Consider the following 16,370-nt stretch of genomic DNA (forward strand, 5'->3'; position numbering starts at 1 on the left):
CCACTTGGGACCCACCGTCTGCCAACTTTAGACCTTCAAGACAAGGTCTAAAGGTAGTGGGGTGGGAGTGGCTAGAGTGGGCAGGAGTGAGTGGGCTGAGATCGGAATGTGAAAAGCTCTCAATGTAAGTGCTGTCTCTCAAACGCGAGGGCACATGAATCACCGAAAATGCTGCTAAAGTTTGTGAAGCGCTACTGGAGACAGTCCCAGAGGGCTTTGGAGCAGGAGAGGGACGCGATGAAAACAAGAGCTCAGAAAGATTAATTTGCCAACAGTGTGCAGACAGATCAGCAGACAGGTTATGGGCCACAGGGTGGCAGACTTGAGGGCTCCTTTAAGGCAGCGACCCCGGCCCTGTTGAAGGGAAGCTGGCCTTCAGCCGCCCAGGTCGCCTCTCCTCTAGTTCCCTTGGAAGGAACGCGCTGCGTGCTCCGGACGGCTTACTGCGGGCACTTTGGGGAATCCGTCCCCACGGGCGAAGTGTAGGTGGGGTGTTCGCGAACCGGCGGGCGGAGAGCACCGGCAAGAACCCCCGCAGACCGGAGGGCCACGCCTCTCGCTCCCTGGCTCATTGCAGGCGCCCACATCCCACCCCGCAGTGCCGAAAGAGGCGCATCTCGCTGCCATGGCGACCGCCTCCATGGAGACCGGGAGCAGAGGCTGCGATCCCCGGGGGCGCGTCACAGGCTCTCCCAGCCCCCAGCCCGCGTGCCTTCTTTGTTCTGATGCTTCTCCAAGCTTGGCCGGGCTCCCGGGACGCGTCTCGGGCCCGCACGGGGGCGCTTCTTCCGACACAGGGGATGGGGTGGAAGGGGAAGAGGTCCAAACCCTGGGGTCGAAACAGGAGTGATGGAGGGTGCCTCAGCTCCTGAACGAGACTAACACGGCCCGTATCGATGGCCGAAGCCAGCGTGGAAGCCCCGGGAGAAAGGCGACCTTCAAGAGTTCCACCCAGCCCCGAGACGCGCCCGACAGCCCTCCCGACAGCGCAGGGCCCAAGAGAGGTGCGTCCTTAGCAAGCGTCAAGGCTGGAGGCACTATCCCCTAGGCGGAAGCGGCGGGGGCGGGGCCAACCCGCGGCCCTCCTTCCCCCTCTTCCCTTGCCGGGTTCTGGCCCCTGGCCCAGTTGGGCCGCCTGCCCACCTTCCTCGCGAGAGCTCGCCCGGCAGGCGCGGACTCGCAGGGCGCAGCCTCATCGACCCTTGCACGTGACGTAGGCGGCCCTCGCCAGTTGGCCGTTCTTTGGAGCCCGCTTATTGGTCCGAAGCATCCCTTGCCCCACCCCCAGATCAACCAATGGGCGGAGGCGGGGGCGTGCCGACGGGCGGGCGGCAGCCGCGCGGGGCTCCCTTCCTCGTGCTCGGCGTTGAGCCCCTGCAGCCGCCCGCAGCGGTCGTCCCTGCCCTCCCCAGCCCCGGGGTGCACCCCGCAAGGTGAGGCTACCTCTCTGCTCCCTGCCTCCCAGTTCCTTCCCGTTCACCGAGGTCCCCTCCCGGTCCCGGCCCTGTCCTGAGCAGTCAGTGCCTGGGACCCCAGCGGCCGTGATGGCAGGGCTAGGGTGGGGGGCTCCGCTGTCGGGGCCGGGCCTGGAGGACTCCCCAGCACCTGAACTAGAGTGATGTCAGGTTCCTGGGGCTTAGTGACCGTTAGCTGGTGCAGCTGGGGTGTTTTCTGCTAAGCGATTGTCCGGGGGCACGAGTGCGGTAGTGAGGGCGGGGGCGTAATGGGGTCAACGCCCCCCCCCCCCCCACGACCCTGTTCATTGCCGCTGCCTCGCTGCATGACCTTGGAGGAGTAGCATCTCTGAGCCTCCGAGCCTCAGCAGCCTCAGGAAGGAGGGCAGTGATGTCTGGGAGTGCGGGCTCCGGAGACTCCTGCGTCAGCCGAGGTGAGCGAAGGTGGGGAGCGCACAGGATTATCTCCGAGGGACAGAGCCGCCGCCTCGCAGCTCGGGATGGATTGGATGGGGGGGATGTCCGATTGCATTTCCCCCCCCCCCCGAGATGACAAGAATGGGGTGTGGCGGGGGTGCCACACCCACAGGGATGGCTGCCGGAGAGGATAAAGGGTCCTACACCTGGGCCCCTGGGGCCTCGGGGGCTTGGGCTGCACCTCCCCACCGGTGGCACGAAGGAGGAGGGACTGGATTTAGGTTCTGGACCGATGTTTCCATTAGTAAGCAGGGACTGAGAAAGGGAAGTCTCCGCTTGCCTTTCTTCTTGAATCTTGGCACTGGAAAATAGGGGTAGGGCATTTTTCTGCCCCGGGGAGTTGAAGAAAGTCGGGGCAGTACCCCTATCTCCCTCCCATTCTGGTCTTCTGTGGAGGGAAAATGTAGCTGGATAACCCCCCACATTCTATCCATCCTGAGCTAAGAGGCAGCAGCCCTGTCCCTGGGAGATAATCCTGTGTGCTCCCACCCTCACCTCGGCTGACTCCCTGCACCAGCCTGGCCTCTGCTTCTTGGGACCTCTGGATCACAGGCCCAGGGCAGGGCCTAAGTGGGGCATGCCATCTGGAGGCTAAGCACCCACTAGCTGAGGGCAAAGAGGGGAGAATGCTGGGCAGAGGAGGGCAGCACTTGTTGGGGAGGCAGGAAGGTGTGGGTGGTGAGGGTCCCTTTTCCATATTCCCCCACCCCCACCCCCAGCACCTCACTGTTAGAGGGAGAGAGAACACCCATACTTATCTTTGCACCTTTGGCCCGCTGGAGGGAGAAGGAAATGAAGTCACATTAAGGCTGAGTTGATGTGAAGCTGCCACAACTTCTGACCTCCAGCCTCACCTTTCCAGGCCTTGTTCTGAGTATGTGTGGCCCCTGCCGTGTCCAGTGCTGAGAGTCAGCAGGTCAATGTGGCCCCATCTCAAGGCCTTAATGGGTGTTCTTTTCACAGGCATGAGCTTTAATGGGAGGCTACGCAGTGCTTCTGCTGGACTGAGTGCTTGAGCCAGGACTGAGCCCCAGGCTGGGGTAGGAGAGGAAGAGGTAGGGAGGGTGGAAGGTTGCGGAGTTCCTGGCTCAAGAGAGAAAGACTTTGAACCACAATGAGAATGGGGATTGAAGAAGGAATGAGAAATGAGGTCTCATACGTTGGGAGCATACTGGCCAGAGGTGAATGGGTGTAACTCCTCTTCCTGCACCCTGGGCTGGGGACTAGAAGCTTGCTGACATCCCATCTCAGCAGGGAGGGTATAATTTTTTTTTGCTGGGGGAAGGGGCACCATGTTCCTCCCTGGTCATTTCCCAGTTTTCCAGAATGTTCATTCTGCACATCTTCCTTGTAAGCCCCTCTGGTTAGGGGGACTGGGAACTCCCAGCATCTGTTCTCTGACCCTCACTAGGGACCTGGCTGCTGTGGGAGTGGGAGAAGGGGGAGGCAGGAGGAGGGAGGCCCCCTCAACCCTTGAGCTGTTTTCCAAGAAGGCTGACGTCCCTGGGGCCCACTCTAAGGGTCATTCCTGGCTCCTCCAGGATTGGCCTGAAGTGCCTCTCTGACAGTGCTGCTGAAATTGCTGTTGCTTTAGAAACCAGGCCTTTGGGGGTTTGCTTTTGCAGAGGTGGGGGTGCATTATCACAGAGCTTCAGAGACAGTTGCAGCAAACCCTGAGAGGAAGAGGCCACTGCTTATTCCTGTGTTACACATTAGGAAACAGGGACAGAGAAGTGAAAGAACTCACCCATGCAGCTAGCAAGGGCAGATCCTGAATTTGAACCAGGACTGCTGCCTCTGGGGGCCTTGTGGATTGAGCCACGGTGAAGCCTTGGTTAGCACAGGAGGAGGCTGGAGGCAGGGCCAGGCTTGGGTTTGTGTGGTGGCCTAGCTGTTCTCTGTGGACACAGCTGCAGCAGGGGAGGCCCAGTGCCCTCTTTGCCTGTTTCTGATGAGGAATTATATGTGGACAAGAGTCCAGCTCCCAGGGGACAGCGACCAGCAGGTTCTCCATTGAGAAAGGAGGTTTGGTTTTCCCAGTTTCCTATGGCTTCCTGAAGTCACTTGCTTCCTGCCTTTATGTCCTCACTGTCCCGAGGGTTATAGGCCCTGAGTGTTTGCCCTTTACTGAATACTGGGCACTGCAATGAGATGTGGGTCCCACCCTCAGTGGGGATGGGGCATGTCCCTCTCAAAGCAGGCATGGACAGGTAACCAGCTGATTGCAGCAAGGCTTGAGGAATGCCAGTGGGAGGCCACTTGGTGGGGGCCAGCAAGAGGGAAGTGCCCCCAGGGCAGGGGGGGCACCCCAGAGTGGGGTGGGGAGTTCTGCTTCCTGAGAGCCCCCAGTGCAGTCGCTGGCTCTGACCATATCATTTAGTGCTGAAGTACGGGCCTTGGACAAGCCCTCTAAGCAAATGTGATGTGGTCATTCATTCAACAAACATAAACCAAACACAGCTCCTCCCTGTCTGGTGCTGCGCTGAGTGCCGGGGACACAGGGTTTGACAGAAACTCAGTCACTAGGCCGGGCGCGGTGGCTCAAGCCTGTAATCCCAGGACTTTGGGAGGCCGAGACGGGCGGATCACGAGGTCAGGAGATCGAGACCATCCTGGCGAACACGGTGAAACCCCGTCTCTACTAAAAAAATACAAAAAACTAGCCAGGCGAGGTGGTGGGCGCCTGTAGTCCCAGCTACTCGGGAGGCAAGGCAGGAGAATGGCGTGAACCTGGGAGGCGGAGCTTGCAGTGAGCCGAGATTGCACCACTGCACTCCAGGCTGGGCGACAGAGCGAGACTCCGTCTCAAAAAAAAAAAAAAAAAAAAAAGGAACACAGTCACTACCCTTGTAAAGTAAGGAAGAGGGATATCAAATGATCCCAGACATGAGAAAGGGGATTCCGTAAAGAGCTGTAGTCCTGTCCTGGTATTGCAGGGTGTGCATCCTTAAAAAAGAAATGTTGGGGTTGAGACCCTGTTGAAGGTGTGGCTGGGAGGGATGCGATTGTTTCTGGCTGAAGGGATGACCTGGGCAAAGGCAGGGGGCGGGGTCAGGCAGTAGTTGGGGGGAAGACAGGGAAAGCGTCCTGCATGGACCGGGTCAGTGTTTTGTGAAAAGGGCCTGCGGCCTTTGCTTACCAGCCACTAGTGCAGTTTGACCTGAGCCTTCAGGGAGCATCCTGGGAGATGGGGGGACCTTGTGGACCCTGGGCTGTCACTGCCTCCTGGCTGCAGAGGTGTGGCTGGAGCAGCCTCTGCAGGATAGGAGGAGGGCCTCACACTCTTGCACTTGGCCATTTGTCATATGCTCTGAGTTCACAGCTTTGGGGGCAGCTGTAGTCGGCGGTGGGTTACGGCAGGCTGCTCTCCAAGACCAAGTTCCCTGGGGACAAGCTGAGCTTTCTAGGGCTGAGGCAACCGACCCCACAGTGGCCCTGGCCAGAGGTGAATGGGTGTAGCTCCACTTCCTGCACCCTAGGCTGGGGCCTGGAAGCTCACCTCTAAGAGGGGGTTGCTCTCCTGGTCCATTGGCCAAAGGAGGCTCCTGGTGGTACCCAAACTGTGAACACCCTGCCCATGAGGCAAGGCTTGGGCATGGGTGGACTTTGCCCACATTGAGGAGTGAGGAGTGAGGTGAGGCCACACCTGCTCCCAGGGCAGCTTGGCACCAGAGGGACCTTGAGGTCATGCCCTCCACAGGCCCAGCCCTAGACTATGAGGCCACCCTGTAGTTCCTCATCTTTTCCTGGACTGGCGAGCCAGTGTCACTTATCCCTAAATTCTTCAGTGTGTTTCCCTGAAAAAATAAGGACATATTTCTCTACCTAATACAATTCCATGATCGTACCTAACAAAATCAACTCATTTCTTAGTGTCACCTCATGTCCAGGCCATTTACATTTTCCAGATCCCCCAAATGTCTTTTTTTTTTTTTTGAGACAGAGTTTTGCTCCTTTTGCCCAGGCTAGAGTACAAAGGCACGATCTCGGCTCATCACAACCTCTGCCTCCCGGGTTCAAGTGATTCTCCTGCCTCAGCCTCCTGAGTAGCTGGATTACAGGCATGCCCCACCACGCCTGGCTAATTTTGTATTTTTTAGTAGAGACAGGGTTTCTCCATGTTGGCCAGGCTGGTTTCGAACTCCCGACCTCAGGTGATCCGCCCGCCTTGGCGTCTCAAAGTGCTGGGATTACAGGTGTGAGCCACCGCGCCCAGCCTGTTCTTTTTTTGAGACAGAGTCTCACTGTGTCACCCAGGCTGGAGTGCAGTGGCAGGATCTTGGCTCACTGCAACCTCTGCGTCCCAGGTTCAAGCAGTTCTCCTGCCTCAGCTTCCTGACTAGCTGGGATTATAGGCGCACGCCACCACGCCTGGCTAATTTTTGTATTTTTAGTAGAGATGGGGTTTCGCCATGTTGGCCAGGCTGGTCCCAAACTCCTGACCTTAGGTGATCCACCTGCTTTGGCTTCCCAAAGTGCTGGATTACAGGTATGAGCCGCAGCACCTGGCCCCCACAGATGTCTTCTTTGATAGGTAGTTCGAAACACCCTCTACTTTATTTTTCTTCTCGCAGCTGATGTGGTGAAAAAAACAGATCAGTTGTCCTGAAGATTATCCTTTTTTGGTCTGTAAGTGTGTGTTGATCTAGAACAGGGGTTGGCAAACCTTTGCTCTGAAGGGCCAGATCATAAATGGTTTAAACTTTGCAGGCCATATGGTCTCTATCATAACTACTTGGAAGTAGCTTTGTTTTAGTGCAAAAACAGACAACATGTAAGTGAATGAAGTGTAGTGTTCTATTAGTAAAACTTTATTTACAAAAAACTTTATTTTCCAGGCCCGGCGGTTCATGCCTGTAATCCCAGCACTTTGGGAGGCTGAGGTGGGCGGATCACTTAAGCTCCGGAATTTGAGACCAGCCTGGGCAACCCTGTCTCTACAAAAATTAGCCAGAAATGGTGGTGTGTGGCTGTGGTCTCAGCTACTTGGGAGGCTGGGGTGGGAGGATTGCTTGAGCCTGGGAGATCAAGGCAGCAGTGAGCTGGACTCCAGCCTGGGCTGGACACAGTGAGACCCTGTCTCAAAAAAAAAAAAACAAAAAAATAGGCAGCAACCCTACCATCAGCTGTGTAATCAGCTGTAGTTTGCCGCTTTCTTATCTAGAACAATCTCCCTTGTTTTCTTTTTCTTTTTTTTTTTTCTTGAGACAGAGTCTCGCTGTGTCACCCAGGCTGGAGTGTCGTGGTGTGATCTCGGCTCACTGCAACCTCTGCCTCCTGGATTCAAGTGATTCTCCTGCTTCAGCCTCCCAAGTAGCTGGGACTACAGGCGCCCATCACGACACCCGGCTAATGTTTGTACTTTTAGTAGAGACGGGGTTTCACTATGTTGGCCAGGCTGGTCTTGAACTCCTTACCTGGTGATCCACGAAATTGCTGGGATTATAGGTGTGAGCCACCGTGCCTAGCCTGTTTTATTTTTCTTCTTGACATTTGAAAACAAAAACAAAAACAAAAAACAGGTCAGTCATCCTGTAGAATGTCCTGCCTTCTGGGCTTGTCTCATTGCTTTCTCATGGAGTCATTAAATTTGTTCCACTCTCCTTTGTGTTTTCAGCAAATAAGAAGTTGAAGCTAGAGGCTGGTTTAGATCCAGGTTAAACCTTTTTGGCAGGAATCCTTGTCAGTGATGCTGTGACTTTGGGCTGCCTCACTTCAGGAGGCATCAGTGTGACAGGCTGTCCTGCACAAAGTAGAGAGATAGACCAGTGGGTGACTGGGAGAAGTCACATCCCTCCATTGCAAACTCGTGCTATTCCTCTTAAACACCAGGTCCTCAGTCAGGCGCAGCGGCTCACGCCTGTAATCCCAGCACTTGGGAGGCCAAAGTGGGCAGATCACTTGAGGTCAGGAGTTTGAGACCAGCCTGGCCAACATGGTGAAACCCCATCTCTACTAAAAATACAAAAATTAGCCAGGCATGAGTCTCAGCTACTTGGAAAACTGAGGTAGGAGAGTCGCTTGAACCCAGGAGGCAGACGTTGCAGTGAGCTGAGATTCTGCCATTGCACCCCAGCCTGGGTGACGAGCGAAACTCTGTCTCAAAAAAACAAAAAACAAAAAACAAAAACCAAAGGAAAAAAAAACCACACACACACACCAGGTCCTCTGTCAGTGACACTTGGGCGCCTGTGAGTATCTGCTTCCTGTCAACTTTCCCCTCTGGTTTAGCATCCACTGGCTCTGGTTGCCTCCAGCATTTGTTTCTTTTCTTTTTTTTTTTTTTTTGAGACGGAGTCTCGCTCTGTCGCCCAGGCTGGAGTGCAGTGGCCAGATTTCAGCTCACTGCAAGCTCCACCTCCCAGGTTTATGCCATTCTCCTGCCTCAGCCTCCCGAGTAGCTGGGGCTACAGGCGCCTGCCACCTCGCCTGGCTAGTTTTTTGTATTTTTTAGTAGAGATGGGGTTTCACCGGGTTAGCCAGGATGGTCTCGATCTCCTGACCTCGTGATCCACCCGTCTTGGCCTCCCAAAGTGCTGGGATTACAGGCTTGAGCCACCGCGCCGGCCCAGCATTTGTTTCTTTAGTGGTTGCAGAATGACTTAGCATTTGGTCATTTCTTTGTTATTTATTAGTAGGAATTCTTCCCGAAAGAAGAGCTTTCCATCAACCACTAGGGCAATTTGGTCACAAGAAAGGCCAAGAGACAGGCTGAATTCTTTCTCTTTAATCCCTAGCTTTCAGAGTAAAGAGGGCACTGCTACCGTCAGTGGTGACAAATGAGGGCTTTTGAGGGCTTGGGTTTGTTTGTTTTGCTTTCCCTCTTCTTTTTTAATAATCTCTGTGAATGCCCTGCTTTCATGTGTTCCATCTGTTTGCATCAGTTGCACTCATTATTCTTTTTGATGCTCAGATAGTCCCAGCTCGGCCCATTGGAGGCTTCCTGGGGTGCCTCTCACTGCCCCTGTGCTGAGGCTGCCGTTGGGAAGATGAGCCAGAGGCAGGCCTGAGACTCGGGGCAGGGTCTGAATGGCGGGTTCAGATGGGGGCACACCCCCTCCACAGGCATCTGTTTTGCACATGGCCCTGACCGATCACCAGGAGGGAAAGCTCTAAGAACATGTTTCTTTTATGTGGTCCCCTGTTCTTGCCCACCATCAAGCACACTGTTGCCTCTGACCTCACCCAGCTGCATTGCTTGTGCAACCTGGATAATGCAGCTCTAGGCCCAGCCTTCAGGGTCAGCAAGACCAGAACTGGTCCCTGGAAAATACCAGTAAAATCCTCCTTTCCAGGCTGCCCCTCCTGCCAGCCTCTGGGAGTGCTGGGGATAGGAGTCCTATGCTGTTGCTTTGGCACCTAGAAGCTGCAACTCAGCACACGCTGGCAGAACCCTGAGTCACTGGGATATCAGGAAGGGGTGAGGGCTCTTGGTGAATGTGGGCAGAAGCCCCCATGCTAGAGAGTACAGACACCACTTGGGCTGCTGAGAGCAGTAGCTGTTTGAATCCTTCCTAAAGGGAGCTCCTCTGCTCTCCCCAAACCATGATGGGTCCATGGGTGGCCCTGACCCCTGCCCTCCCCACTCCCTATCTTCAGGCTCCTGCTGGTGTCCCTGGAGCATGGGAGGCCGCTGAATGTGAGTGGCGGTGTCCGGCAGGAGCTGCGTGGCAGGGAGGGCGTCCATGGCTGCGGCTAACAAGGGTAAGTGCCTTCCTGGCCTGGTGGGGCTTGCACAAGCTCTTCCAGTGGGCCCTGGTAGGAGGGCCATTGCTGCAGGTAGGGCCCGCACCACCTGTGTATGTGTGTGCATGTGTGAGTGCGTGTGTGCTGGTGTGTGAATGTGATTGGGAATATGTTTGTGCCAGGTCCTGGGGCTCATAAAAGCCCTAGCAGGGACCTCTGCGGAGCCCTGCTGACTCCTTAGGCTGGTCTGTGGAGATGTGTGCTCTTGTGTCTTTGCCCTTCCACTATGGGGGCTGGGGGAGCTGAGGGGCTTGTGGTGAGCACCGAGACTGGTGACATGGGAGGGCCACAGCAGGCTGTGGAAGGGAATTTGAGTTTCGTTCAGAATCCAGAAGGGATAAGGGAGGGTTTGAGGCCAGGGTGATCTGGTGAGATTTGAGGGTTAGTTCTGTGGGGCTCACCAGGGATTGTGGATGTGCCAGGCTGGCCTCCTGGGCCTCCGAGTATCCAAGAGGCTGGCTCAAAGCTGGATCAGGTCCTCCCACTAAGAGGACCCTGGGCAGGGCTCTTGGTGGGAGGGCCTAGGGGCCAGGGGTCAGAGAGGACTAGGGCCATGCTCTCGGCCTCCCCAGCCTGAGTGTTCATCCAGTCCAGGCCTTCAGCCCGGCTCCTGGCTACCCTACTTTTCCCATCCCTCTGCCCTTTCTGGTCTTGGAGAACCCGACCCAGCTCAGGGACAGCTGAGGACCTTGATGGTGGGTTAGGCAGAGGAAGGAAGGGGGTCTTGGGGTGGGTCTGGAAGCTTCCTTGGGTTCTCTCTTCTTGCTTGCCAGTGGCCAGTGAGGTTTAGTGGCAGCTGCAGCCTCACCTACGTGGGCTGAGTGTGTTTTTTGATAACCTTTGTTTCTGCCACCCCTAGGCAGATCTCCTAGAGCCTGTTCCTGTCCCTGCCCCTTCAGGTTTGGGTCATGAGGATGGGCAGGCAGGGGCCTCATGCACTGACACAGCTTGGGGGTAGGCCCCAGGGATGGGGGGCTTTGCACTATGAAGGAGAGCACTGGGCAGTCTTCCTCTGGAGGACTGGCCTGAGCCCCACGCTGCCCTGGCTTGGTGGGAGTCTGGAAGACTGTGCCTTCCTGTCTCTGGCACCAGCCCCATCCCCTTCAAGCAAGGGTCATATTAGCCAGTCCCTGAGTCCCCCTACGCCCACTCTCAGGGGATGCATTTTTGTGGGAGGACTCAGGGGGCCTCAAGCCTCATGATACCAGTGTCCACCTAGCCTTGAAAAGAGCCCAGCCAGTGGGAGCTGGATGATGTCAAGGGCAGTGTTGGGGGCGACGAGGGGACAAACGGGAGGAGTTTCCTGGGGACAGGGAAAGCCCTCAGAGCCCTCTCCCACTCTTCTAGGCAACAAGCCCAGAGTCCGGAGTATCCGCTTTGCGGCAGGCCACGATGCGGAAGGATCCCACAGCCACGTCCACTTTGATGAGAAGCTGCATGACTCGGTGGTCATGGTCACCCAGGAGAGTGACAGCAGCTTTCTGGTCAAGGTACATGTACACCTCCCCCATCAGCAGCTTCTCCCACTCCCCGGCTCTGCCTGACTTCTGGGTGCCTGTCCCCTTTCCTCTCAGCTGGGCTTATAGGCATGTCTGTGCCTTTCCCTGTGCCTTGGTTTCCCCATCTGTCAGATGGGAGGCAGTGAGATTTCAATGAGATGAGAGCATTTAGAACGTCATCCAGATCAAGAATGTCATCCAGATCAAGATGAGCAGAGCCATTGCTGTCATCTGCTTTACCCAGACAATAGCAATGGAAGGCAGTGTCGCGGCTGTGGTGCCACTGGCCTGGGTTCAGCCAGCCGTTCTGGCTCTGTGACCTTGGGACCTGAGTTTCTCTTCTCTCAAGTGGAGACAATCACATTACCTAGAGTTGGTATGAGAATGGAAGAATGTATGTATGTGATACAGGTGTGAAGCTAATTAAGGCAATAACAAGGTGCAACTTTTTTTTTAACCCTTCTTTGCCAAATCTCTGGCTGAGTTAGGCTCTTTAAAGTAGTATTATCACCCCCTGTTTTCTGCTTGGTGGAGCTGGGTTGGGGAAAATGGAGACTGAGGCCTTATTTATTCAGTCAATAAATCAGGGGTCCAGAATTGAACAGGAGTGCCCTTGGGTCGGGGGAGGTCTGGCCTATTGAGATGGACCTGCAGGGGGGTCTGCGTGCTGCTCAAAAGGGGCCCAGGTTTAGTCTGGCCAACGTGTCAAAACCCATCTCTACTAAAAATACAATAGTTAGCCAGGTGTGGTGGCGCACACCTGTAGTCCCAGCTACTTGGGAGGCTGAGGCAGGAGAATTGCTTGAACCCAGGAGGCTGAGGTTGCAGTGAACTGAGATTGCGCCAGTGTACTCCAGTCTGGGCAACAGAGAGACTCGGTCTCAAACAAACAAACAAAAAAGGTGGGTTTTGTCTCCATTTCTGTCCAACTCTGAAGTTCCCACTCTTTGTCCTACAGCTGACAGCTTCCCCAAGAGAATAAATGGAACAAACCAACACTTAAAAATAGCTCTCTCCCCTCATTGCAAAATCCACTCATGTCTTAATAGACATGAGAAAATTTGGAAGACAGAGAAAATGTGAAAAAATTTAAAAGTACCCACAGTCATACTATCCCAAAATAACCATGGTTAATATTCTGATGTGTGTTATTTCAGCTTTTTTTTTTCTTTTTCTTTTTGAGACGGAGTCTCGCTCTGTCGCCAGGCTGGAGTACAGTGGCGTGATCTCGGGTCACTACAACCTCCAACTCCTGGGTTCAAGTGATTCTCCTGCCTCAGCCTCTGGAGTAGCTGAGATTACAGGCACATGCTACCACGCTCAGCTATTTTTTTATATTTTTAGTAGAGACGGGGGTTTCACTCTGTTGGCCAGGATGGTCTCGATCTCCTGACCTCGTGATCCACCCCTGTTGGCCTCCCAAAGTGCTGCGATTACAGGCGTGAGCCACTGCGCCCGGCTTATTCCAGCTTTTTAAAATTTTATTTATCTATTTTTCTGAAAACACTATGGTGACGGATCCAGCTTATTTTAAAAAGCTTTGTTTCCAAAAACAAAAGCTGGCATCACCATGTCCACACTGGTTTTTGCTTGTTTCTGTTGTGAACTGTCTCCTGTGTCAGTAAATAATTTTCCACGAGATTTTACAACTGCCTACTGCTCCATGATATGTGTCATCATTGACTTAGTTGGCTCCCTATTCCGGGGTGTTACGGCTGTTTTTGTTTTCATTGTTATAAATAAGGCAGCAAAGAGTATTTTTTTGCACATCTCTATTTCCCCTGGAAAATTCTACAAGTAGTACCCCTGCGTCACAGGGTCACAGTTAGCAGGTACAGCCAGAAAGCTTTCTTGACGGGTGTGCCCTCTACCAGCAGAGCATGAGGGGGACTGAGGTTTGTCACGTAGCAATATCGACCTGGTCCCATTGAAGAGCTAAAACTCTCTGCAGCCAGTCCCAGTTGGCCCCCAGGGATGGGGCTGCCCAGCCCCAGTAACTGTGAGCAGGAGTCTGTGCTCATGCGAGCTGGGAGTACAGCATGCACTTTTGCCCGCTGGCCTGGCACCCCTGCCAGCCACCCTGCTTAGCAACCACCCTGGCTTGTGACCCTTCATACTACTGGAGTTTCCAAGAATGGTATTTGTTCCAGAGGGTGGCTGTCACCAAGCACTGTGAATGAACAACAGAAATTGCTTGGGTTGTGAGTATGGGCCATTGGGCATAGTCAGCCTTTGAGTGGGCAGGCGGGCATCCACAGTCCGGTGCCAGCAGGGCAGCCAGGGGCCCCAGTTCAATGGCTGGTACCAGGCCTGTGGGCCAGCTCTGGGCTGACACAGCTGGTCTACTGTCGTGTCTCTAATTTGATCCCATCCCTCATCCCGCACTGTCTGTGGCCTGGTGTCATCCTATGAGCGAATGGAAGACCAGCATCCTTGACCCTGGGATACTGGCAGTGATGGGGACAGGTGGATGACCTGTGGGACTTTGAACCTTTCCTTGTAGGCAGTGGGTGGTGCCTTGCTGCGTGCCATGCATGGCAGGAGTGGTCAAGAAGTCTAGGGAGGATTTGACCCTGGCCACACTATGTGGCCTTTGGCCAGTCATTTTGTGGCTTCCATTTTCTCGTCTATGAAATGAGCCACTGAGGACTTTGGGGCCTGTGAGACAGATGCTGAGGATCTTGCTGGCCAAGCTGTAGGGCTGGGACCCTCAAGGGAAGGGGTCTGTGAAAGGGCTGGGGCCACTGGGCTGGGTGGTCAATCAGCTAGAGTGATGGAGGGAGTTGGGCTTTCTGGGCTCTCTGGGGAAGCAGATGCTGGGGTCCATGGGATGATAGGTGGCACAACTGGGTGGGCCTGGGGGAAGCAGGAAGTGAAGGTGCCTCCCTCCCTCACCTCTCTTGCTATAGGTTGGCTTCCTGAAGATCCTGCACAGGTATGAGATTACTTTCACTCTGCCCCCAGTGCACAGGCTGAGCAAGGACGTCCGTGAGGCACCTGTCCCCAGCCTGCACCTCAAGCTCCTCAGTGTGGTGCCCGTCCCTGAAGGTGCGTCCCCTCCTCCAGCAGGCCCATAGGGAGTGGGAGTGAGAACATGGGGTGCTCCCTTACCCCCAACTAGGGTGGATGGGCAGCTCAGCAAGTCGGGGACATGGCACCTCTTTGTGAGCTTGCAGTGTGACAGCACGGCAGGCCTTGCTCCCTGTCCCTGAACAGAAGTCCATGAGCCTGTACCTGCCCATGGTGTGATGGTTACCTCTGTGGGGCAGTAACCAAGACAGGAGCCGCTGAGGAACTGGTTTGAAACCTCCAGCTCTCCCTCCTGCTTCCCTAACCCTCGAGAAAAACCTGCTGGAGCTGCACACACCTTGTGGATAACTCCTAGCACCCACCAGTCCCAGACCTTGGATTTCAGGCCGCTGTTCCTATCAGGCTCCCTTCAGGTCCTGCCCCACCCCCAACTCCCAGGCTGGCAGAGGCTAGGGTGTCAGTTTCATGGAGCTCCAGCTTCAGTTTCCTGTCCCCATCACCAGCCTCCCCATGACCTTGTCCTTCACTGGATTGAGACCCCTCAGGCCTTTACGTCTTGCCATCTGATCTGCTCAAAGGCTACCCCGCCCCACCCCCCTCATTCCTCATCACCACCTCCCCCTGCCTTCCTTTTGGGAGAAAACAGCCAGACCTTTTGGAAGCCTGAATTGGACCCTACTTCGTTCACTCTTGGAGCCACATTGGGGTGGCCCACAGGCTGGAGGCATGTCCAGCTCACTGAAGAATGGGCTTTTGAGACCTCTGCACCCCTGCTAGGGTGAATGGGTCTCTGGGCTCCAGAAAGGCCATCCCTGCCCCTTTCTTGGGGCAACTCAGCATGTAGCTCCCTGCCATGGTGGTGGGTAGAGGCCAGTGAGTGCCAGGGGCAGGATCGGGAGGCTGGGGGAGGTACTGACCACTTGCCCTTGTCCCCGGGCAGGTTATAGTGTCAAGTGCGAGTACTCAGCACACAAAGAGGGCGTCCTCAAAGAGGAGATACTGCTAGCCTGTGAAGGTGGCACCGGCACCTGTGTGCGCGTGACGGTGCAGGCCCGCGTCATGGGTGAGAGCGTGAGGCTCCTGGTTGGAGGAGGGATGCACAAGCTTGACTGCAAGGGTTTCTGTCCTCAGGGAACCAGGGCTGAACAAGGGCTCCTTGCCCATTTTGGGGGTTCTCAACCTCCTTGGTGGGTCCCCACCTCCAGCTGATCCCTGAGGGAAGGGGAGGGGTCCCCTTAGTGGGCCGCATGGGTGGGGCCAGGGGCCAGCATGGCACTGACTTGCACCCCACCTTGCAGACCGACACCACGGCACGCCCATGCTGCTGGACGGTGTCAAGTGCGTGGGCGCCGAGTTGGAATATGACTCAGAGCACAGCGACTGGCATGGCTTTGACTGAGGCCTGAGGCCCCGCCTGCCCCGGGCCCCTCAGCCTTAAACCCCGCCTTGTCCCCCCGACATGCTGCGTGCTGGTGTGGCTTCCTCGCCCCTCTCTGGGGTGGGCGTGGGGGTGGAGTGGCCTTGCCCACGCCTCTCACCTCTGCCTTCATTTGTGCTGCCACCCTGCCCCTCCCGCGTCCTCCTCTCCCACTTCCTCCTCTCCGTGTGCCTCAGTCTCCTGCCGGAAGAAATGGGTTGAGCCCGAAAGGAGGCTGTCTGAGGAAGGGAGAGGGAGGGCCTGGGGTGGGTTTCCCACTCCCCACCCCAAGCCATAGGGGCTCCAACCAGGGTCTGGGAGAGGATGGAGCTGGCTCTGGCGTCGTGGCCCCATGACTGCTGCTGCTGCTGCCTTGCTTCAGCCACCTCTCCTGCCCCTCCCTCGTCCCCACTGCTGTCCACCATGAGTAGGAGGGAGGTGCAGTCCCCAGCTCCCACCCCCGCCCCCACCCTCAGGTCTGTGTTACTTGGTTTTTAAGCGACTGGTTGGGATAGAACCCTAAAGAAATAAAACTCCAGTGGATACCGGAAGCCAGGTGGATTTTTGCTCTCTGGGTTTGGGGTAATGCCTGCTCCTTTGCAGATGGGCCAAGGAAGGACTTGGGGAGATTCACTCTTTCAGGAGGCAGGGGCGCCGCGTGGTATTATACCACCTAGCCCCACAAGAGGTATGCACAGGTGGTGGCATTTTAGGCCAGAAGCTGGCTGCCAAGACAATTAGTTTGAA

The 16,370-nt window shown here is 55.6% G+C and overlaps 1 protein-coding gene across 1 annotated transcript; it reads left to right on the forward strand.

Moving 5' to 3' along the window:
- The first annotated feature begins 719 nt into the window (after positions 1-719).
- On the forward strand, positions 720-16,174 carry C13H20orf27 (chromosome 13 C20orf27 homolog). The gene is made up of 6 exons (XM_010378958.2): positions 720-1,433; positions 9,531-9,635; positions 11,025-11,167; positions 14,086-14,224; positions 15,147-15,269; positions 15,505-16,174. Exons 2-6 carry the CDS (start codon positions 9,617-9,619, stop codon positions 15,603-15,605), a joined length of 525 nt encoding a protein of 174 aa, XP_010377260.1. The 5' UTR covers positions 720-1,433; positions 9,531-9,616; the 3' UTR covers positions 15,606-16,174.
- The last annotated feature ends 196 nt before the right edge of the window (positions 16,175-16,370 follow it).

The sequence above is a fragment of the Rhinopithecus roxellana genome, chromosome 13 (genome assembly GCF_007565055.1).
Source record: "Rhinopithecus roxellana isolate Shanxi Qingling chromosome 13, ASM756505v1, whole genome shotgun sequence".
NCBI lineage: Eukaryota > Metazoa > Chordata > Mammalia > Primates > Cercopithecidae > Rhinopithecus > Rhinopithecus roxellana.

Bases quoted from the DNA above. Each gene is read 5' to 3' on its own strand.
- C13H20orf27 (XM_010378958.2), top strand. The intron at 11,168-14,085 runs GTACATGTACAC...CTCTTGCTATAG, and splicing joins ACAGCAGCTTTCTGGTCAAG to GTTGGCTTCCTGAAGATCCT. The intron at 15,270-15,504 runs GTGAGAGCGTGA...CCCACCTTGCAG, and splicing joins GGTGCAGGCCCGCGTCATGG to ACCGACACCACGGCACGCCC.